Consider the following 23140-nt stretch of genomic DNA (forward strand, 5'->3'; position numbering starts at 1 on the left):
TCAAATGCCAAACCCCAGCTGGGCTTTGAGTTTCACAGAATAACCGCTGACACCTAATGAGCCTCTAATAAGTGCTTCTCCCTCCCTTCCTGTCATTTAAATAAATAAATGAGTGAAATTTGGGGGTGGTGGGAGGTGGCATTGGACTGCAGTGGAACGAAGCTTTTCTGTTTACCCACCGAGCAGGTACACTGCTAAGAGCAGCCGCGCAAGCTTCCCCCCTACACACACACTGCGTCTGCCATCAATGTGTCTCAGCCCTGGCCTGGAGGGCTTTCTTTGAGGAATGAGCGGGGAAGTTCGTGCTCAAACCCAGTTAGTTTCTTGCACTCTCAGCTCAAGCTGCCAACCAAGGTGCTAATTAGTGGCAACTGTGATGGGGGGAAAGCAGAACAAAGGCGAGAATTCGAGAGTTGAAAGTATAGCCGATGGTGGGTTTTTTTATTTTCCTGGAATTTCTGGAAGGAATGGTCTACCATGGGCAGCAGGTGCGCTAAACCTATTGTCTCTTCAGGGAATGGAGCAGCTTTAAAACAGCAACTCTTATTTGTGGCAGTAGCTATAAGGCAAAGGAGTCCCACCCCCCTTTTTTGACCTCTGAAGATGTTCTCTCTCTTTGCTTAAGAAATATCACGCTGTGGAAAATGAAAAGAAGTAAGATTGCAATATATCCTTATGGAAACATAGCAAGAGTGAAAATCATAAATGATCCTAGATTTTCCTTCTCACATGTCAGAAACGTGGAGCAATTCTTTGTCTCCAGCTAAAGTATGTAATTGAGTCATTGTGAAAACACAGGAGCAGATATTTTAGTGAGCTCTTAGCAGGGAATAATGAGAACTGCTGTTAAACAAGCATCTCTGTCTAAGTTCTCCTGTGAAGACACTCCTGAAACTGCGGGACATCTCCCTCTTCAGTTGTCTATGTCCTCTTTCCCTCAGGAGAACTCACTCAGTCATGACTAGGAATGGGCAGCCTTTTTCCAGAAGCAGGAGTTATTTCTGAGCAAAAAGAACTTCAGTTAAAATGAAACTACTTGATGAATTTCACTGAAAACAAAAGACAAAGTTTGAAAAATTAAAGAAGTTTTCTTTTGAGTTTTCCAAGTGAAGTATTTCAATTTCTCTGTTTCAAAATGACATTTTGTTTCAGTATTTGTTTTGATTTCTCCTCTTTTTTAACAGGAGAAAATCATTTTTACTGTGGCTAACAGGCTGAAGTCAACATTTCAGGAGACAAGCTCTGCCGTTGTTGTTTGGCTGAGAAAGCTGAAAGACATCATGTTTGACCACAGTGATGGTACCCCTCCTCCCTCACATTCATCCACTTGCTTGCCCAGTGAGTGAGACCATCAGAGAGATGAGACACCCCCAAAACATCTTTGTTGCTCTCCTCTACCCTCTGGTTTGAATCCATTTCCTCAGGGCCTTCTCCTTAGAAATGCCTCCTTCTCGCACGGGCTGTGAGTGTGGGCACTCCAGACTGGTACTCCTACCTTGACCGGCAGGGGCTGCGGTCGATGCAGAGGGATAGGGCAGATAGAAGTCTATCTTTCATTCTGTGTGTCTCCACAGGTGGGGAAATGGAAAGAAAAGAAGTTGCAGATGAAGTATTATGTATGGCCCCGCTTTGAGCTGTATCCTGACTCTGAGGAACGCGAGGACGATCATCTGAGTATTGTGACCCTCGAAGAGGCACCATTCGTCATTGTGGAGAATGTGGACCCCCTCAGTGGCACCTGCATGAGGAACACAGTCCCTTGTCAAAAACGCATCGTGACCGAGTATGCACCCGTGGGTTTTTTTCCTCATATTGGGCCCTCCCCTCTCAGAAGAATGTAGAGGGGCCAATACTGGCATAACCTGATAATCCTCTTCAGAAAAGTCATCTGGGTTTGCTCAGCCTGACCCATGCCTATTCATGACTGGCCTCGCTGGGCGAGTCATCACAGCGTGTTCCCTCACCCTTAAGCACAGACAGTACAAGTGAAGTTCACCATGGCGTATTGTGGGAGGGAAGCATACTGATGGCAGAGGGGCATTAAGGGAGCTTTTCCCAGTCTTTTAACTCCTAATTATTGTGATGGTTCAGGAACAAGACTGATGAGGAGCCGGATTACATGAAGAAATGTTGCAAGGGGTTCTGCATTGACATCCTCAAGAAAATCTCAAAGTCTGTCAAGTTCACCTATGACCTCTACCTGGTGACTAATGGCAAGCATGGGAAAAAGATCAATGGGACGTGGAATGGAATGATTGGAGAGGTCAGCGGCAAAAGGAGGGCATGGGCTGCATCCCTGGGCTGGGGCTTATTACTGAGTCTCCTTCCTGGGAAGGGACAGAAGTGACTCTATAGAAATGATTGCCCTGGATCCTTTCTGGACATGGGGTGAATTAATCTGCTTTGACACTCTGACCGTGACCACCTTTCCTGCTCATTGATTAATTATTATTCCCTACGGTGTCACAAATTTGGCCTTCACAGTCAAAGAAAGAGGGTGATATCCATGCACCAAAGAGGCTGCAACCTAGATTAAGCTTAGACTGTATATAAGGTGTATAAGGAATAACAAAAGACTTTGCAGTGTTAGAGGGAGGAGAAAGCAAGGACAGAAAAATGAGATAAGGCGTCTTCTCAGTGGATGATGTGTTTATCCTAAGACCTCTGTGGATTTATTTTTTATACACATACCAGCTTTGAGAGGAAGATTAATTTCTATAGATTTCCTGGAAGAAGAAGGTGTCCTGATGACAGATTAGAAAGAAGAGACAATAGAAACAATATAGGGAAGGGGATTATGGGAGTAAAAAGACAGTGTGGAAAGGCAGGAGGGTGACAAGGGGCTTGCCTGTGGTGCTCGAAAGGGGCTAGTCTTGGGTCTGTGTGTGATCTCTTCCTTTCCTTCCTCCAGGTCGTCACCAAACGGGCCTATATGGCTGTGGGATCCCTTACCATTAATGAGGAGCGTTCAGAAGTGGTGGATTTCTCTGTGCCCTTCATTGAGACGGGAATCAGTGTCATGGTGTCACGTAGTAATGGAACTGTTTCACCTTCTGCCTTCTTAGGTATCATTTTAATCTAAAATTAAAACTTCACCCTGTGTTCATCAAAAATTAGGTGAAGGTTGCTTGTGACTCTTAGCCTGAAAGTCCCTTTTTGGGAATACCTGTGGGACAGGTATATAAAAATAAACTGTGATGTTTTAGTTCCAAATCCCAAGCAAGCAAAATCCAGGCAAATGCAAACACATGCTACCTAGAAGTTCCAAGGCATTTCTCAATAATTATTAAGCCTAATTCTATCAGAGAATCATCTCACTCAGAGCTGTCATCTACGCTACAGCGTATAGTTTCCCAGTGACAGAACTAACAGCATGTTCAGAACCAGAAGAAAATTGATACAAGCCTTATACTTGGTATGCCATTGTACTTAGTGATAACAATTAGCAAGGAAATGTTGCATCTTTAGAGACATGATTTGTAAAGAAATTATTAACTTGACCCTCCCTTGACAGAGCAACTGATGAAAGTTAAAGATCTAACAGAGCTTTTGAAAAAGAGTTGTGTCGTCAGTTCTTTGCTGAGCTAACACCATGCCTTCTAATAAAATGGTTTCTAATGTCTTTTGGTAATGCAGGGCAATTGGAGAATGCAGAAATGATACTGCATTTTTCCAAGGCATCCGTGCCTTCCTCAAATCTACTATTTGGCTTTATAAAATGCTTTATGATGCAGCAAACACACTACATGAGTTATATAATTACTATCTGCTCTGTGCCAGGATCTTGAGAACATTTACAAACAGAAGTAACTTTATATGGGTAAAGATTTTTTTCCAAACCTCTTTAACTAGGTGTTTCATAACTGCTCACTCTTCAGTAGTTTTTGCCTTTAGTCAAGTCCACCAATAGTGACAGGGTATGTAAAAGCAGTAGTAAAAATAGCTCCATTTTTTAAATTGCAAATAAATGGAGGTTCCAATATTGTCTATAATCTGGAGCAAAATTCTAAGTTTCTCTGATCTGGTTCAGTCCCATCTTTATCTGTTCAGGCTTGGAGAAGGAGAAGACCTGCAAGGGATTAAATACTTGCAGAATATGAATAATAACATTTCTAGAATAAGCCAGTGTTCCTGTTGCTACAGGAATAGAATAGTTGAAAAACTATAATCATTATGGCTAAACCTCAGAAATTTGGAGATGCTCTTTGGCTCAGTAACATCTTGAAAGTTTAGATGCTTGTCTGAGCATCTGCCAGTTCTGTCTGATTTTCCTCACTCTCTCCAGATGGTGCTGGAGGACTTCCTGGGAACAATCTTTTATCAATGCGTTTTATCAATGCATGTCACAATGGCTGCATGTAGTTCCAGATGGAGCCATGTGTCACAAATGTAGCTGTAAGAATGAATGCAGTCATTACAAAAAAAGAAACTACACTTCTTCCAGTTCAAGGAGTTTTTCACACCTGGGTCGAAGGCTTCACAGTAATTTCTTTTTAACTTCTTTTTTTCACCTAATCCAGTTTGCCCCATTCTCACTAGGACGCTATGGAGGCCAAAGGAGGTGAAGAAGGGGTGAAGTGGCTGTAATGTATCTGGCCTTTCACCATGACTTTTTCTTCCTTTCTAGAGCCATTCAGTGCTGACGTATGGGTGATGATGTTTGTGATGCTGCTTATAATCTCTGCAGTGGCTGTCTTCGTCTTCGAGTACTTCAGCCCTGTGGGCTATAATCGGTGCCTTGCTGATGGCAGAGGTAAGGGGATTCATTTCCTACTGTGATCCTCTCTCACTTCTAATCCTGGCTCCTTCATCAGTGGTGTTTCCTTTGCCTAAAACATGATATGGATCTAGTCCACTTCAATCTGTGCGTTCTGACTAAAGAGGGCAGGGAGAGAGGCGGAAAAATGTCTCTGAAGAGAACAGATGTGCATAATGGATAATTTGCTTGGCTCAGGAGACCGAGCTGTGGTGCCTTTCATCTCTAAAGCACGCACTAGCTCCAATTCATTTCTCATTGAGGGGAAATGGGTTCTGGTAGCTGGTGCTGGCAGTGCCTCTGGTGCTGCTCTCTCTGAGGCAATCAGAGGGCTCTGCATTGTCAAACTGCCCTTCAGTACTGCATCTCGCTTGAGAGCAAGCTGCTCTGTTGGCCTCCTCAGCATAGTTTTATATCCTCCAGACTCCGCATCTGTCACCTGGGCATATCTCTCCCCCACTTGGCTCTCTGGCTTATCAAAGCCAACTGAGAAAGTAAGAAGCTTATTTTCCTGGGAGTGGGCAAGAGAGTATTTTGTAGGGGAAGCAGGAAATACGGGAACAAGTGAGTGACCTCTCTCTGTGGTTTTGTTCTTCAGAAGAAAGCTTGTTGAGTAGAAGAGGAGTACAGACAGACAGCCTGAGAACAGGAATCTGTTTTGCCTTATTGGCATGAAGACAATTAGCAAGTTGAACCAGCTGTCATCTCCTTAGCTTCACTGCCTGATGAATCAGCCCTCAAACCTTTCTGAGGCCTATTGGTCAGTTCAAAATGTCTAGAGAGAGAGAGAGATTGGAAAACACACTCATTTAGTCACTGATCTAGTGCTTTGAGTGAATTGATACTATCAGATTAGAGGGGGCTGAAGGAAAAAAAAGGAAATGTTAATGGGGATGCAGGCAGAACTGTGGAAGATGAGAGCTTCTCTCTTAACATGGAGCTGGGAGGGCCTGTATGAGCAGATGCTCTTGCCCACACGGATCTGTGGATGCAGGTAAATATTAAAGCTGTGAGTCTCCTGGGAGATATTAGTACAGATGTAGCACTAGAAGCTGTTCTTAATACAGGTGTGCAGTCAAGTGCAGTTATTAAGTTAGCCGAACTGCAGCCAGAAGTATCAATAGTTATGAGTAATTATGAACAACACTGCATGATGAGGCAGATATAATCCCTGACAGGTGTAACATGCAGATGTAGAAGACAGCTGCAGAGACCACAGTGTTTGTTTGGTAACGATGCTCTGGCTAATGTTACTTTGGCTGCATTCAAATGAGTCTTCCAGGGTATACCCCTGCCTCCCATGTCTGGATTTTCTCTTTAGGGACACCAAGATTTTCTCTCTGGGGTTGGGTGGGCATGCCCTCACCTAGCCCCCAAATGAGACTGGGTGGTTGTTGGGTCATTCAGAGTTTGAGAGCTCAAAAGGTCTGTGGTTTGGATTGGAGATTCCCATCATTGTGCTGGTTTGTAGCTGACAAGGTAACTGTGAAAGCAAAGCCATCACTGGAGAAAGTACTGAAAGCAATCACTGGAGAGATGAAGGCTTTAGGAGAGAACTTCTCAAGGTTTCCTTACACCTTACAGTTCTGTACACTGATGCAGGGCTCATACTTCTGTGTCTTAGGATGAGTCCAGACCATGCACATTACAGAGACACGTGGCTGAGATGTATCACTCATTAAGTAGAGAGGGGTTTAAGACTACCACTCTGATATGTAAAAAGCCAAGGAGTGCCAAACAATGTTTTTTACAGCAACTTTGTCTGGCACCTACAGGCTCCAGTTCTGTGAGATGATGATTCTGCTTTAAGTTTATATGCAGTTACTAGAGTGGAAAATGAGCCCCTTGAACCTTTCAATTGCCTCTAGAGTAACACAGTGCTTTCAGATGAAAGCCATACTATTTCCACTCAGGGCTTTGGAAAGGAGCTATCAAAAGACTTTCATCTTCTTTGCTCCTCTGTTGGAGCCAACTTTAACCTCAGGCAGTAGCACCAAGCCTGTATAAGCACCAGGATACCCAAGGGAATAGATAAAACATGGGAGGCTAACCCAAAATTTGGGAGAGCCAAGGTGGCACCATTGGAAAAGTGGCAGGTACTCAAACTGTGCCAGAGGGTTCCCATCCTAAGGGGATCTTCTCAGTGTCTGGAGGGAGATCCTTGGAGTAATTCAGGCTGCAATCTCCCTGCCAGCTCCTCTTATGCTCAAGTTGATCAGATTCTGGTTTGGGTTCCCACTAATGGAACTAGCATATGCAGGGGACTGCTGGGAAACATGCAGGATTTCACAAGTTTTCAAGTGTGGCGCTTCCTCAGCAGACATGGCAATTGGCTTCTGCTCTCAAAAGTGAATATGGGGAAAAAGAGCTTCTGAAACGCTGGATCTGCTCCTCGGCTATCCAGGACAGAGCTGCTGATTTTCTTGAAATAGATCAGAGTATTTGCCGGTTATATCCTCTTTGTAGAAGCAGCACATGGGGAGAGGGAGCTGGGTTCATCTCTGGCTTATGTGTCATCAACAGACTGGATAATGAAACCCACTTGCAGAGGTAGTTGAATAGCCTTGTTATCTTCAGATGGTGCTCTTCCTTGCACCTACACAAGCACAGTGAAGGCCATATTTTGCACCAGTTTATGCTGGGAGTGCAAAGACAACATCGCTGTTGAACAGCTTAGAAAGGGTAGAGTATTTTCTGAGCAAACTCTATTTCTGGTGACAACACTTGAACCAAAAAGGAAGCTTCTAATTTTTAGATCCTCCATTCAGATACAAAAAAACCTTTGCACAAGGTTTCACCAGAAATCTTTGAGACATAATAAATATGGAAGTCTGAGGGCATTTTTAAAAATCACTTTTCAGGGTCACACTTTGCTTGGATACAGTGTCATGAACATAGGTGCAGATGTGGACATTCATCTCACATGGGAATAGAAACTGAATCTCTGAAGTCAAGATGCATGTGTAAATAGAAATGCAGACCACTTGTTATGAGGTGCTCACTGTGGGATCTTGTTTCTCAATTGCTCTAGAGCCAGGAGGTCCCTCTTTCACCATTGGCAAAGCTATTTGGTTGCTCTGGGGGCTGGTGTTCAACAACTCTGTGCCAGTGCAGAATCCCAAGGGTACTACTAGCAAGATCATGGTGTCTGTGTGGGCCTTCTTTGCTGTCATCTTCCTGGCCAGCTACACTGCCAACCTGGCTGCCTTCATGATCCAAGAGGAGTACGTGGACCAGGTGTCTGGCTTGAGTGACAAAAAGGTAATGAATCCACCTGAACCCCCAAAGCAGCCTTTTCCACAGAAGAGGCTGCTCTCTCCTCTCTTCTTTGCTTTTACTGGGGATGTGTCCAGCTTTTTTCAGAGTGATAACATTGCTGTGGTCCCTAGTTTAAATAGCACAACTGCTCTTCACTGGTGTTCGGTCACGCTTTTACATGTTCAAAGCACTTCAGGAATGAATTAGGGAAACAGAACTAAACTGTACTTGCTGGTATGATCCTAAACCACACCTTGACTGGCAACAAAAAATGAATTAAAGGAGCTTTGGAGATGATGTGTATAATGGCTGTATCCAGTTTCTTTCAGGACAAAATGATTTGTCTGTGTGGAAACTGCGGCCATTTGGATAGCAGATATGATCTGTTAGTTTATTCTGGGTACTAGTTCTGCCCATGGGGTAAATCAGTGTGACTTTGTCGATTTACCATTGCCTGTATTTTAAGTTATACTATCATTTTTTCAAGGCTTTTGGAGGCTTAGCACAAGACATCTTTCCCTGTTCAGAGTGTGTTTCTCTGCCTTGTTCACATGTGCTGCATTTTGTTCTCACAGAGCATTTGTGGGCTTCTGCTGGGCTCTGCACACTGAGGATTTTGAGGAGATTGTTCATGCATGCAGGGTAGCACTGTCTGGCTTATGAAGGTCTGAAGCTGTGCATACTGCTTTATTTTTGTTTTGCTACGAGGTTACTCACAAAGAATTGAGTGCTGTGAGGCTTACTTGCCCATGCTGAATTCATTACTGAATCACTGGAGCTGCTTCAGGGGTCATGTCATTGTAGGAGAACCTCATAGCAATAGGCTGCACACACTGCTATTGGGAACAGCAGCAAGAAGTGGACTGTATGTGTTGGTTTGCTACTGCTGGACTGGTTATAGTTACTGTCTCTTGTGTCCTCCATGATAGGCTAGAAATAAACTGTGGCCAGGCCCCCTGTGTATACACTGTCCTGTGCAGTAGGCTAGAAAATCCATGGTGGGTTCATTTTTAAGAGTTTTTTTTCTCTTTTGTTGTTTTTTCCTGCAATGAAATATGACACAGAATAACACAATCCATGGAGAAGTCCTCCTGTTGTTTGTTTTCATTTCAACCTCAGTTTGTTCCATTCTGTCTCCACATTTGCAGTGCACTGTGTTGAGGAGGGGGTAAGGGGATGCTTTTTTACCAGATGGAGGTTGTCATGGGTGTGGGAAGCTGGCTTAAGGACTTTTCTGAGCTACCTTGTGGAGACTCCTTACAGGCTGTGGACTCCCTCAGACTGAAGGACTCTGTTCAAAACCAGTCAGCCCTAAAAGAGTTAACATTAGTTTGTCATCATTAGGTTTTCAACTGTTTGAGCTAGATGGGGTAGTTCATACCTATGAGCTATTGTTTCAGGCTGTGCCTAGGCTCACAGAGAGCGCTACTCTTTCATTCTCATGTTTTTCAAGGTATTCTTTGTACCCTCAGAGATATGTGTATGAAATATCAGTTGAAAGTGATAACTCCTGGAGCTTCATAGAGCCTTGGATACAGGTCTTTGGGCCTATTTTGGTTGATATCACTGTAGGGTCTCCTGTGTGTATTGGATTGAGGTCATTTTCTTCCTCTTTTATTTGCTGACATGCCAGTGTTTGCTTTTGCTATCATAAAGCATATGTGATGTGTTTCTTGGGGAAGGGAAAGGCTCAGATTGTTGGGTATGCCTCAAACACAGCAGCTAGTGCAAGTGCAACATTTGGGTAAAATTATGGTGTTCTACCACAGAATCTGGAACCAGATGAAAATTGCCTGGTGAAAACTGAAAGGCAACTGCTGCCTCTGAAAAATATTGGCAGGTGGAAATAACTCCATCCAAAAGACCTGAGTGAATAAGCTTGATCTACAGGGCTCATGGATTTTCACTCACTTCATGTGTGCAGTGGCCCTGCAGAATTTCAGGGCAGCCATCCAGGCATCCTTTGTGCTGTTTCGGGATGCCCAGGTTTGGGAGGAATTCACCCTTCTGAATCTCCTCTTTTTTTCCTCTTCCAAAGCCTGCACACTGCCTGCATTTCACTTACCTCCTCAGTGTAGTCCTTGAGAGGGGCTCAGGCAGTGCTATGTCTCCTGTACAGGGCTGAGTTATACCCAGGGGAGATGGATGTGTGCTGTGCTCTTCCTCTCTTTTCCTGCCAGCTTAAATTAGTCAGCTCAGACTTTCAAAGGAGGCAGTTGCTGACCAGTGCCAGGAGAGCAATAGGAAAGCGTATGGCTCTCAGATCTTTTGTCTGCAATGTGAGAACTCATTTCCATGGCAGGACTGAGATATAAACCTCCTGGCCTGCTGCATCAGCTGGGGATGGCACCTGTGTCCAGCAAGAGGAGTCAGCAGAGGATGTAACCTAAATTGATATGTAGGGATTGGCCACTTTAAGGGATATTGTTTCTCCTTCCCTAGACTCAGATCTGCTAACAAACGCTTTTGTAGCATGACAGTACCTGGGGAAGGTATCCCACTGGCACTGTAGAGCAGCCAGAATGCCAGATGCACTCACAAACCCCATTACTGTGACCGGCTGGGGAAAACTTATCAAGGTCAGGCTGGCTACCCTCCTGCAACACCCACCCAGAAGGTGTCCTTGGATGCTGCGGGCCCTGCCCAGGAAGAGCCACTCCAAGAGGTGGCCACAGCTGTTGACCTTTGGTTTCCCCAGAAAAATGAGCTGAAAAGCTCCAGCCATGTAAGGACTTGGATGGTTTCTTGGCTCTGCCCCAGCATTTTCTTTCTGGTGATATGCAAGACAGTGACTAACGTCATGTCCCCACTGTGTGGTGGGGATGCTTGAGCAGGCCTGTCTGAGCTGGACTGGAGCAAGTACTTCTGTGCAGGGGTAGTAGGTGGGACGGAGGGTGGTTGGAGACTTGCTACACTGAGCTTCGTGACCTTTGCCATTCTCTCCTCTAGCCCTGAGGATGCACCCTGGTAACGCTCACCCTGCTCAGTGCTACCCTGTTTTGCTCAGCTGTCCAGGAATTGATGTCAGAGCTGACCCAGGAACCCCTGTCACTTTGGCTGTTAACTCCTCCATGTTAACCCTTGCAGCTGCTAAATTGTATTTCAAATTATGGCTCTTAAAGCTGATTCAGCTGTGGGTAGTTTTAGGGAGAAAAGCCCACTTCTCCTTGAGAGCAGTACTGGCCCCACAAATCTTGTAGGCAAAGAGCTGGTCTAATAGGAAATCCCTTTAGCCCTTCACATGTGCTCCCTGCGCTCTGGTGAGGTGCTGTGTGGCTTGCTGAATCGCCCTCCTCCTGCACAGATGCCAAACCAGCACCAACCGCGTCCGCCTGTCCACATTGCTCAGCCAAGTGGAGAGGCTGGATCTGGTCCTGGAAGTGGTGGAGCTGTGCTGGCATGGGGCAGCACCCCCGGTGCAAGGCTTGGCCTTGCAGCAGCGCTAATTAGCCTAGCCAGAGTGCTGTGCAAATGCGACCCTGCTGCTTCAGGCTGGGGCTTGCGTGGGGGGTCCGTCATGGCCCGGACCCCCTGCGAAAGCCCTGCTGGCAGGATGGCCTGTTGCAGGCTACTGCAACCAGTGCGTGGATCTGGATTTTGTCTGACTGTAATCAGGAGATATAACCCAATTTCCAATAATGGAAGAGTTTCAGACACATTAGAGAAACAAGTGCCTGTGGTATTTCAGTCTAACGAAGGAATAAATATAGGAAAGATTATATAAAATGAACTAATGTGTGAAATAATCTAATGGCTATACATAATTTCCATTCATATACAGCAGTAATAGAATGAAAGCAAATGTGGATGGCTAGAGGGGCATTTAAGTAAAATAATTTAGAATGCAGTAGGTTAATAATAAAAAAAAAATAGTATCCATGCCTATAAATTAGTTGAAAATGCCAAAGAAGCTAATAAAGTATCAAAATGGTAATTTTGTAATTGACATAAAGAGGAGAAAAATGGATTTCTGCATGTTTGCAAATTAATATAGATTGCTGAAATTTTGCATGTATTTGACTGATTTGCTTTCTAAGATGTTAATGAAATGTTGAGACAAAGGGCCTGTTTCTGTACAGCATAAGTCAGCTAATTTTTGTCAATATATATGATTTTTTCCAAAAGGTAAGTTTTGGAGTCAAAACTGCCCAATATTTTTTTAAAAACATTGTGAGAATGCAGGAAGGCAGAGGGAAATTCTGACATTTGCCAAATATCTCATTTTGACATACTTGAAACAAAATATTTTGTTTGATATTTCTGATATGTATTTTTGACTTGTCATTTTCTAAAGGCACTACTCATTTGAAAATTGACCTACATTTTTAAAAAAGATGTTTTTGTTAACAAAGGAAAGGGGTGAAATGAGGTAACCAGAAAACAAAACAACACATTATTCTGAGCTGAATGAAACATTTCAGGTTGATACAAAACAAAAATCTCACTGAAAAACCTGCAAAAAAGAATCTGCTTTATTCCTGCAGTAATAGATGCTTGGCCATGGAACTGAAAAATGAATTATTTCCCACATTGTACTCTGCAGCACATTAAATCTAAATTATACAAGGATCCCAGATATGCAGAACACTTAAGCGTGTGCTCAACTTTGTGCTCATGAGTGGCTACGTTAAAGTCAATGGGCTATTATTCACATGATTGAAGTTAAATGCTTTTCTGAGCTTGCAGATTTTGTACAACAAATACCTGCTCTGGAGAAGGTTAGGAAAAATGTAGAACAGGTATATCCATCAGCCACAAATTTTCCAAGGAGACCAAAAATGGGACTTGCTCTTGCACCTCATAAGGTCTGTAAGAAGGAAGAGGGTCTGACAGTGTGGCTTGGAGGCGGTACAAATCTTCCAGGGGATCATGCATTTACTGTCAACAAACATTTGTGGTACTTCTACAGATTTCTGCATGACACAAAGTAAGTTTTATGTGGCAGTCTCTGAAAGCAGAATATATGCAGTTCTTTCAACAGCACCATGATTTTTATTGTTCGGGAAACCTTTGTGGAGATTGTGAGTTAGCTAGACACAAGTAAGACCATGCAACTTTTAATTCTGTCCTCCTATATATGAACCAAAATCTTTTTAAAATATATAAAAAGTCCTAGCCTAGGACACACCTTACTTTAAAAAAAAAGAAGAAAAGAAAAAGAAAAAATCCCCAAACCACCAAAACTTATGTCATGGAGTAGAGTTGAATTTCTTTTCGCAGAGTTTCTCTGGGAGGACATCTTACTGCAAATAAGTTGAACTGTGTTCAGCCTTTTGCTTAAATGTAACTTTTGTATATAACACTAGTGGTACTGACTAGTGGTTAATATAACAAACATTGATTCATTGTGAAGTGCAGAAAATTCAGAGAAATCCTAAATTTTATGCCCTAAAATCTGATGATTTCTCTGTACCCCTTTGTAAATCATCAGTTACTATAGTATGGTCTATATAGAAATGCTATATAGTGCATTATATATTTTATTTCTTTAAATAAGTATTATAACAAAATCTTCATATTAATAAATAGCTACTATAATATATAGCATATTATGTGTTAGTAACATATATCTTACTAACTGGTGGTTTACACTTATTGTATACATAGATATGATCTCAGATAATTTGTTACAACTGTAGATGGGTACATTTGTTGTAGATTTAGTCATTCTGCATTGGCATGATTTTTATGCTTCGTGAGATCCTCAGATCAAACCTCTGTGCTGGTGTGCTAAAAAGTGATTCAGTAGTTTTAAGGCTATAAATGTTTAAAATCAGTGGGTTTTCAAGCATGCTTTTTCTGCCGCCCCCCTCCCCCCTTCAGTCCTACTTTCTTTGTCGTTATCCCTCTTTTTTAAGCTCAATGCTGAGTAGTGTAGAGCAGCAAGGAGGCTGTGATATGCTTTAGCCTTGATGCAGTCTTTCAGGATTCTCTCTTCTCTGTCAGTCTGGAGGAATTTAATGGCAGTAGAAACTTGTAATGGGACACTTCAGGATTAATGGCAGTAAAAATGTGTTTTAGTCAGGAACTTAAGCAGGTGAGATACATGGGGAGTGGATATGCTAAGTAAGACTGTAGGCTTAATTCATCCTTGCTGGCAGGGGGAGGAACACAACTCCTTGGGTTTTGCTAGAAGCACAGGTGGGAATTGCTGGAGGAGTGAGGTCTGTTATGATGTGGCACAGTCTGTAGCTTGCAGCTTTCGTATTCCTCTAGCCTCACTGCCCTGGCATTTCCCAGGCCTCAGCCGCTATTTACTGTTCCTTTTTTACTTTCTTTCAGTCAGCTCTTGGAATTAACCCTTTGGAGACTCTGGGCATATTTGATCACTTCTGTGGTAACTGTTTGGCAGTTGGGAAAAGGCTGTCTTCTGAGAGTTACATAATGGGGCGAAGGGAGGAGAGAAACAAAGGATCGTCCTGTTTTTCGCATCAGTATAACTCAGCAGAGAGGGAGGCAATGAATATTTTTATTTATTATTTATATAGTGCCATAAATATACTTGGCATTCTGCAGTCAAATAAAAGACAATGGCCCTGCCACTAAGAGTTGGCAATGTGAGAGATGAGAGCTGGCCTCCTTCATCTGAACGATCAGGACTGAAATGCTGGTGGGAAAGGGATGAGAGGATAAGATCTACAGGATTATAAAAAATGCAACAACCTTCCCCCAAATTTCATTGCTTTACCCTAGCAACTGAGACATTTGAAGTTATACGTGCATACATATATTTGCTAAATGTTTGGCAGGCTGTATATTCCCAGGCATTTTTACATGACCTGGTGGAAAGGAGCCCTGCTTTTCCCTGGCCTTTGGATATTCAAGGTCAAAGCTTTCCCTGGGTCTTGGTGGCCCAACAGGTTGCTTGCTTCAGGTGCACCAGTTCTAGTATCCCAAGACTCACAAGGGACTGATATGGCTTTCATTCCTCTGCTGTTATCCACTTACAGATGGGTTTCTGGCAGGTAGCTTTCAGCAGGAGGCTAAAGGAAGGCCTTATCTCCCACCTTCGGGTTTGTACTGGGATGCCCTGCCTTGACTGCCCTGCTTTTTATATTGCCTCCCTGGGTATAAGGGTGCTTAAAAAATCACACTGATGAGATAAATAGGCTTTTCTAATTACTTGGATGCAAATTCTGGCCCCACTGAAGTCTTTGGGAGGTTTGCCAGACATGCACAGGGTTTCACTCTACTGTCCAGTGGTTGGTACCCCTGTACAAGTCGCTGAAGCAAGTTGACTACTATTAGTAGTCACAAGATAGGAAGCTCTGACCTTCCTTTCTTAATGAGGATGGCTGAAAAATGTAATTCCTCCCCCACCAAACTATATAATCTGAATTTCTCAGAAAGTTTCATAATTTGTGAACTAGCTGTATCATGTGCAAACAAAGCAGATTTCAAACTCCTCTGTACTTAGCTACCACCTCACCTCTCAAGGTCCTTTTCATCAGTTAATTTTCTCCCTCTGAATCAACATTTACACTTCCAATGATATTAATGTGAGTGTACTAACCAGCATCTTCCTTACCTCACTAATTTCTGCTCTGTGCTTGGCTAGTATTATTCAGCATGTGCCTTTTGCCCCATTGTGTTTGAAAGGGAAGCTGACTTCCAAGGATGGCACAATTTGATGCTGAGGTAGATGAATGATCTTTATTCTCTACTCACATGTGTGCAAAAGTTATGTGTACTGTACTGTAGCAAATATCCCATAGCCTACTTAATTATGACAGATATGACTGTACTCATCCCATACTATATCTACTAATATTAGGGCTGTGGAAGGAGCTTTTGTGTCTGGCTGCTGAAGCTCAGTGGTTCCACTATAGGCGTTGTTCTCTGATCAGGCCTGAGGAACACCTAACAATGAGACTGATGTGAAGCCAATACCCTGCTAAATGTGCCCTGAGGAAGTTTTGGAACCTTTGTATTACTTTTTGGGTGGAGAAGCTACACAGATAGTCTGCATAGTGTCCACACACTCTCAGTAGGTGAGTGGTACAATCCCAGGAGATTCCTGGTTTGTTGGTAGTGGCTGGATTCAGTCTGCATGTTGTGCTCTGATCCTGCAGTGACCCCGTAGGCCTGATGTGTCCGTAAAGCCTGGGTCAGCAGAAAGACGGTGTGGTCCCAGCAAGCGTGTATAGATCTGGCTGAGGAAGATGCTGCGAAATGCCATCTGTTCAAGATGAGACTGCACTGCCCGAGGTTTGCAGTGTTCTGCTCAGAGTGGAAGCGGCACAGAGCTGGTCTGCACAGAGCAATCCAGCTTGCAAAGAGGCTGTACAGTCCTACTGTGTGCATCGCTCTGGCAATAACCGCATGTGATGGCAGCTTCTTCCACCAATTGGATCTCTGCTTTCATCTGAGTTATTTTACAAGGACAACTATTTTTAAGGTTGCTATTTTTGAACTCCTTTCTTTTGCTTTCCCCTGCCTCCCCCACCACACCTCTGTGTGTCCCTCAATTGCTCTGTTTCCTTCCCTGACCCACACATGTCTATTTCAACACCAGGCATTCATAGACATTTTCCTTTGTGTTTGTGGGTCTGACCTACCCTACATCTTCCTTTAAAAGGGACTTTAATCTAATTCTTTGCCAACTTTGCTCCAGTCAGCTGCATTAATACTGATAACTGCCTTCAGACTCGTCTAGAATAATTCATGGGTGAAAACACCATGCAAAGCAAGGCCAGAGAATTTGAAACATCATGGGGTATTTAATAATAAGATAAAACACAAAATGAAGGTCTGAGGGAGCACAGGGTATTTTTATGCCTTCCCAAAGCTGTATTATATTGGATTTGATGTTGCTCTTCTTCTTCTTCTTTTTTTTTTTTGGTTTACGAATCAAGGCATATATTGTTTGACTGGCAAAGACAAGAAATTGTTTGGTTATTTTTTGCCACTGGAATCTTAGGGCTAATTTCTGTCATGGGGCCTGCTAATTAGGAAGAGTTGATGGGATTCTGAATTCTGGATTCTGAGCTGCAAGGAGTCCTAGCTTCCATTGAGGAGGTGGAGGGTGGTATCATGAGGAAATGAAAAAGAAGAGAGGAAATGGGAGCTAGGAGAAAAGGAGGATCAGAAAATCTGTAGTCACATGGAAATGATTGTGAGTTCCACCTTGGGAGTAAAAAATATCTGTAATGTCAAAGCTATGTGACCATGCAGAGTAGAGAGGGGTACCTTAGGAGTGAAGCTTGAGAAGTATCTGTGCAAGATTCACGAGTAATAGAAGAATGAGTACCATAGTCTCTTCAGCCTGCCTTACTGACAGATTATTGTACCAGTGCTGTGATTCGATCTGAAGCATGATTTTCTGCCTATGCTGCTGTGTTGGCACATTCCTATGTAAATTTAAAAATGTAGCAATGTAAAATGCCCTGTACCAACATACCAATAGATCAGCCTCCACCCTGAGAATCTGTAGAGCACTTACTCTACCATGATAGGTGATAGGGTACAACTGATGTGCCTATGTACATGACCAAGCTGGATAAGAAAAAGAATCCAGGAAAAGCCAAGAAGATGGTGATGGCAGCGATGACTGACGTTCCAGAAGCAACTTGGTCACCTTTTGAATGCAGATCAAGCCACAGTTACTACCTCAAAGACCTTGCAAGCTGCACCTAACAAGATAAAAGACCAGGGGAAAAGACATAAAATACAAAGTCACTGAGAAGAGTAATAATGAGCATTACCTCTTACCAGCAATGCTTTTATCTCCTTGGTTTTGTGTTGCTGCAAGCTTTTTTAATATAAGGTTTTCTGAGCATCTTGGGGTCCTGGTCAGATTCTTCTTGGTGCAGTGGAGTCTAAGAGCACGTTTACCAACCAAAGACAAGCCAAAGAAAGATCTACTGGATACAGCCAGAGGACAGCAACAAGAATGGTTGGAGGTCTAGATAATACGGTTTGCAAGGAAAAACTGAAGGAACTGTGCCTCTTTAGCCTCAAAGTGAGAACATGGAGGAGAAACAGCTCATCAGTCTTCAAAGCATAAATGGTAGTACTGAATATGACAGAAAATAGTGTATTTGGATTGCAGCAGGGAGGTCTTAGTTCAGGTACTGGGAAGAACTTTCCAGTAGTAAAGCCCTGGGGTAGGTTGCCGAGGGAATGGCGAAGTTTCCAGAAGTGGCTGTTTTTCACAACAGGCTAGACAGAGAGCTGTCAGGAACAGTGACATCTAGGTGAGTCCTCCTAAAGAGAGAGGAGCAGAGCAGGCAGCTTCTCAGGGCCAGATCCAGCTCTGTGATTCTATGGTATTGTGCATGATGTTAGCAGTGAAGGGGTTCATTTCTTGGCTGGATAAGTAAGCAAGGGACCTGAGGCAAGAGATGTTGCTGTAGACATGAGTGGACTATCAAGAATTAAGTGCAGGCATAGAGCCACATTGGAGCTAGACCTAAAAACCACTGACCCAACCTAGAATTTTTAACAACTTCTGGCCGAAGCTCCTGTGAAAACAGCCTGACTGGATTTTCAGGCAATGAAGAGAGGTGCAGGCTGATTGCAGTGACATGCAGCTGAACCAGAGCAAGAGGGGATAATCAAGGATGTTTGCACAATGCAGAGAGGTTGTGCTAAAATTAAACACTTGAGCACAGACTTTGCATTGCTTTTCTAGCCTGATATCACTAAATCTTATGTTCCAGCTCACTAATAAATGCCGTCTTTTTTAGAGACGTCAGGCCTGTGTTACAATAGATATCTGTTGGTTGTACAGCTGCCGAAAGAGAAAGCAAAGTGCTGGCTTCTAGGTGCCTGTGCAAAAAGCTGTGACTACACTGATGGGCAAGTTCAAGAGAGTGGTGGGTGCTTTGAGCTATCTGCTACTCATGGCTGCTGCCTCCCTGTACTTCAGTGGGAGAAGCTGTGCTGAGGGCCAAGTGCTCCAGTGGCTAGATTCATTTGTGCAAAAGTAGATGTCTAGAGCCAATTCAGGTGCACTAGAGTATCCAAAACATCCTGAGGGGGCTGGCAGATCTGACACAGAGCCTAGGAGAGACCTGCACCCTGGGTGGTAGAAAATTTAATCTAAGGGTCTGGGCCTTATAAAGTGAGAGGAGCCCTCCCAGACAAGCTATGTAAGGGTAAGGCACTAGAGACACCCCCCCCCCCCCCCAGTTTTACCAGCTCATTATTTTATCCAGCAGGGGATTTTTTTTTGTTTTCAGCAATGTAAAAGAAGATACGCTGACAAAAGAGAGCCTTTTTGCTGTGAGAGCTTGCTGAGTTTGAGAAACTGCTTTCAATGTTATTGGCAGACACTTTACAGTGTAAACACGGCCTACATCAGGCAGACAAATAAGTGCAGATGCGCTTTTCTGTAGGAACCATTTGGTGATAGGCAATATATTTTAAAAAAATTCTCATCAAATTAATTGTGGCCAATTAGGCATAACCCCTTCCCCTCATCCCTGAATCCCCTGCAGTTGTGGCTGCTTGAATGGGAAGAACTCCTATCACCTGTTTCATTATGCAGATTGATATTCGAACATCTGAGAACAGTGCTGCTTTCTGCACGGCAAGGCTCCAAATTGCTAATGAAATGGCTCCGCCAGACAAGTCACTTAAACCCACTTTCGCTGCTGCTACCAACAGTTCTCATGGCGAGTTGCAGGGAGGAGCGGGAAAGGGGCTCTCCACTCTGAATGTGCTAATAGCCCCCAGCCTGTGTGTTCATTGCTCTCCAGAGCAGTAAGATTTCTGGTCTCTGACTCTGAGAGGTTACTTTCCCAAAGCCATGGTCAGATTTGGACTTAATGTGTCCTGATTTCAATTTGCGGAATGAAGGATTGAAAAGGCGGGCAGCTGCTGGGCTCTGAACTCAGGCGTCTCCTGCCCAAAAGCCACTCCAGCCCTTCAGGCATGCTTGATGCCTGTTTCTCACACCCAGATCGGACAGGGCGAGGACCCCGGTCTGTGGCTTGCATCTTCCCTCCAAAAACATATGATGTGAAGATAGCTCTCTCAGGGATCTTCTCTCGTGGGTGAGAGGATGTCACATCATCTTGCGTATGATGGGTACATCTTGCGACTGAGGCCATGTGGGGAGTGAGTGGAAGGCTGCAGCTGGGGACATGCCTCCTTCTAGGTTTATCTGGGCGCAGGACTACAGTCAAGTCCTGTGGGTTCCTCCTGGGCAGTGACCCCTCAAGGTAGATATGGCTGAGCAGAGGGATAGGGCCTGTGCTGCAGGGAAATGCGAACTGGGAGTTAATAGCGTGTATGCAGACCCTTTGCAGCCCTGTTTGCTGCTCCTTGTGATGCTCTGCAGCTGGGGTTTGCTCAGCAACTGGTGAGGTTGTTGTACTTAGCTTTCCCTCCCGTTATCACAACATTTCGAGATGGAGCCTCACAAGGGCTGTTGTTTGTGGATGCCTGGGGCAGAGTAGCTATGATTTAGGTCCCTGGCAAGAGTAGCGTTTACACAAAGTGATGAAAGAGCTCTCTCAGGAATCTAAATCCCTACCATTTTTGTCAATATCTTTGGTTAATTCCTTTTTCTGTATTATGGAGGCCTTGAGATTACCTTTGCACAGGCTTTCTCCATGTGACTGCCCTGCAGTGTGCCTCAGCTCCTGTCTCATCATCTCTCAGACTCCTCCTAGACCAGCCAGCCTGCCAAAGTGCCTTACCTCCTCCAGGCCTCAAGGCAGCCTTACGACTGGCTTTCCTTACTGAGCTCTTTATTATCAATTAACTTTCCTCCATATGGGTCTCCTCTAATTCCTCCACACAAACTCTTCCACCTTGTTGCCAGGACAGGACACACTCCTTCTCAGTCTACCCCATATGTTTTCTAGGAAGGCTTGCATGTCTTCAGGCTCTTTCACTATGAGTTATGTGGAGCAGAAGTCAGCTCAGGAGGACTCAGCCGTTTCTAGCCCTGGAGAGCTTTCTGGAAAATCCTCCATCCCGGGACTGAGCTGTGCTCACCCACAGCTGAGCAGAAAATATGGGGATTTTTCAGCTGCCTTCTCTTGCCAGAAAGTTGTGTGCAGGCACCAGTGTTACTTCTCAAAGGTGGAGAAGCTAGCTGCTTTTCTCTGGCTCCATGGACTGCTGAGTCAGCTGGGCATCAACTGCCTTCAGCTTTGCAAATGCAGAACCAGGTGGCTGGGGATGAGTATGCATGCGTGTTCCTCTTAGGCATTCAAGTTAAAGATCTCTGGTGTGGGTCCCATATGGAACCTTTCAGACTGCTTCCTGTCTCATCGTCCACCAGGCTTTGGTTGAAGCGTGTGTGCATGTGGGTGTGTGGGGAAGAATTTGCATTTGAAGATCTGTTCTGATTGAGGAATGAATAGGGGGGTAAGGGATGCTAAGTGAATGCATAGCATACAGTTTTGTAGAAGCCATCAGCCTGATTTCCTTCTCTAGAGACATGCTTTTCCAGTCACAGAGAACAGTCATTTTCTTCAGGAGTGTTTTCATTTATTTATTGCCCAGGAGACTAAGAATGAGATATGGAGCCTTTCACCTTTGACTGGCTGGTGTTAAGGTGGGCCTGGGAACGCAAAGGGTAGTTCGGGGGAGGCGTCACTACCCCATATCACAGTCCAGCCTGACTATAGTTCTTCTAGTTCGACTTAATAGACACAGTGACAAAAGCAAGCAAAACCAGGGATTGCATCACTGGGGATAGAGGGTGGAGGTATAAAATGGACCTTGGATGAGACCACTTTTTTTCTTATTACTCTTTGGGCCCAGAGAGAGGCTCTCATCGCTTCTGCCTCTCCCAAGGGCATGCTGCAGCTACACCAATGCTGGTTGGGCCTATCTGCTGCTTGCCCAGCTGACTTTCCTCTGTTGGAGGGATTGGTGGGGATAGGAGATCCCTTCTCCAACCACAAGATTGGGTCTGCGGCCTCCAGGAAAGCAAGGCACCCACTTTGCAAACTCCTGCTTTAGCATGTCAGGAGAGAGACTGTTCCATTGTGCCTGGTGTAGCAATGCCCTTCTCACAATGGGTCTCCTAAGCTGCTGCTCTAATCAGCTTGGTGAAAAGAATAATTTTAGCATGCTGCAGTGATTTTTCTCTCATCAAAGTTTGCTTTCATTACAGGTTTTGATAACTATGAGCTTGTCTTTGTCCCTTGAGAGCATGACAAGGTTCTAAGAGGCACCTTACTGCCTGTTTTATGCTATGTGAAACCTCTTCTTTTCTGGTGATGTGCCAACCCGTGTTTCAGAAAACAGACCTGATGCTTCCTTTTGGCTTAAAGCAGTAGGTCATGTTTTGTCTCTCACATACTCGTGTGCACGTACAAGTCAGCCCATCTCATCCAAACTAGAGAGATGATTCCCTGCACAGCCAGATGAGTTGACTGATGCAAAGAAATAGGTGCCATACATTCATTCTAGTGATGTGAACAGTGCCTCGACCTACTCACAGGCACAGGTCCTAGTTGGCATCATTCCTGAAATGCTGTGAACAAGATACACTGTTTTACTCCCTCTGACAAAGGGCACTGATACTTGTGTAGTACATTTAATAACTTTGGGGTCCTCTGCTGGGTTGACTGGGCTCCACACTGGATTTCAGCTGAACTCAAGAGTCAGGCCTGACTGCCTATCTTTGGAGCTATAGCTATAGACTGTAACCATGTTGCTACCATAAAAAACAGCAGTGCACAACCACATACATTCATTTACTGGGTGATCTGTTATGTTAACTGTATTTGGTCTGGCTGTTAGCATGTTCTTAACATGCTGCTTAAGATCCCCAAATACACAGTAAGCTGAGAGTCAACAATTAGTATAAGGCAAAGTACTATTTGATGTATCAAGAGAAGAGAGGGCTTCCCTCCATCTAACCTGCCTTTGTCTTTTTTTTCTTTAGTGCTTATTCAGTTCTTGGCCTACAATTCTGTGCTTCTTCCCCTCTGCTGATTCTAGGGGTTTTAAGGAGTCTTTATACTTGGCAGTCTAAATTTTACTGCTCATAAAACCCCAGAGAGCTTTGATTATGACTTGAATTAAGCAAGTGTCATATAAAATCTCACAGCCTTGCAGCTGTAGGGGAATATTATGATGAATGTATTTTCTGGGAGCAGCAAGAGGTTTGGAGTATTCCTTCTGCCAGCTCTGTTCTGGGCATCAAATGTTACTAGT

General features: G+C 44.1%; 1 protein-coding gene across 1 annotated transcript in view; it reads left to right on the forward strand.

Annotated features, from left to right (window-relative positions):
• GRIN2B (glutamate ionotropic receptor NMDA type subunit 2B) overlaps positions 1 to 23140 on the forward strand; it is a 171370-nt gene that overhangs the window by 139358 nt on the left and 8872 nt on the right. Inside the window, exons 4-8 of the mRNA XM_013947295.2 lie at positions 1575 to 1783; positions 2092 to 2263; positions 2912 to 3065; positions 4628 to 4753; positions 7788 to 8017. Coding sequence (XP_013802749.1) covers positions 1575 to 1783; positions 2092 to 2263; positions 2912 to 3065; positions 4628 to 4753; positions 7788 to 8017 — 891 coding nt within the window. The remainder of the gene's footprint in view (positions 1 to 1574; positions 1784 to 2091; positions 2264 to 2911; positions 3066 to 4627; positions 4754 to 7787; positions 8018 to 23140) is intronic.

This window comes from Apteryx mantelli, chromosome 1 (genome assembly GCF_036417845.1).
Source record: "Apteryx mantelli isolate bAptMan1 chromosome 1, bAptMan1.hap1, whole genome shotgun sequence".
Taxonomy (NCBI): domain Eukaryota; kingdom Metazoa; phylum Chordata; class Aves; order Apterygiformes; family Apterygidae; genus Apteryx; species Apteryx mantelli.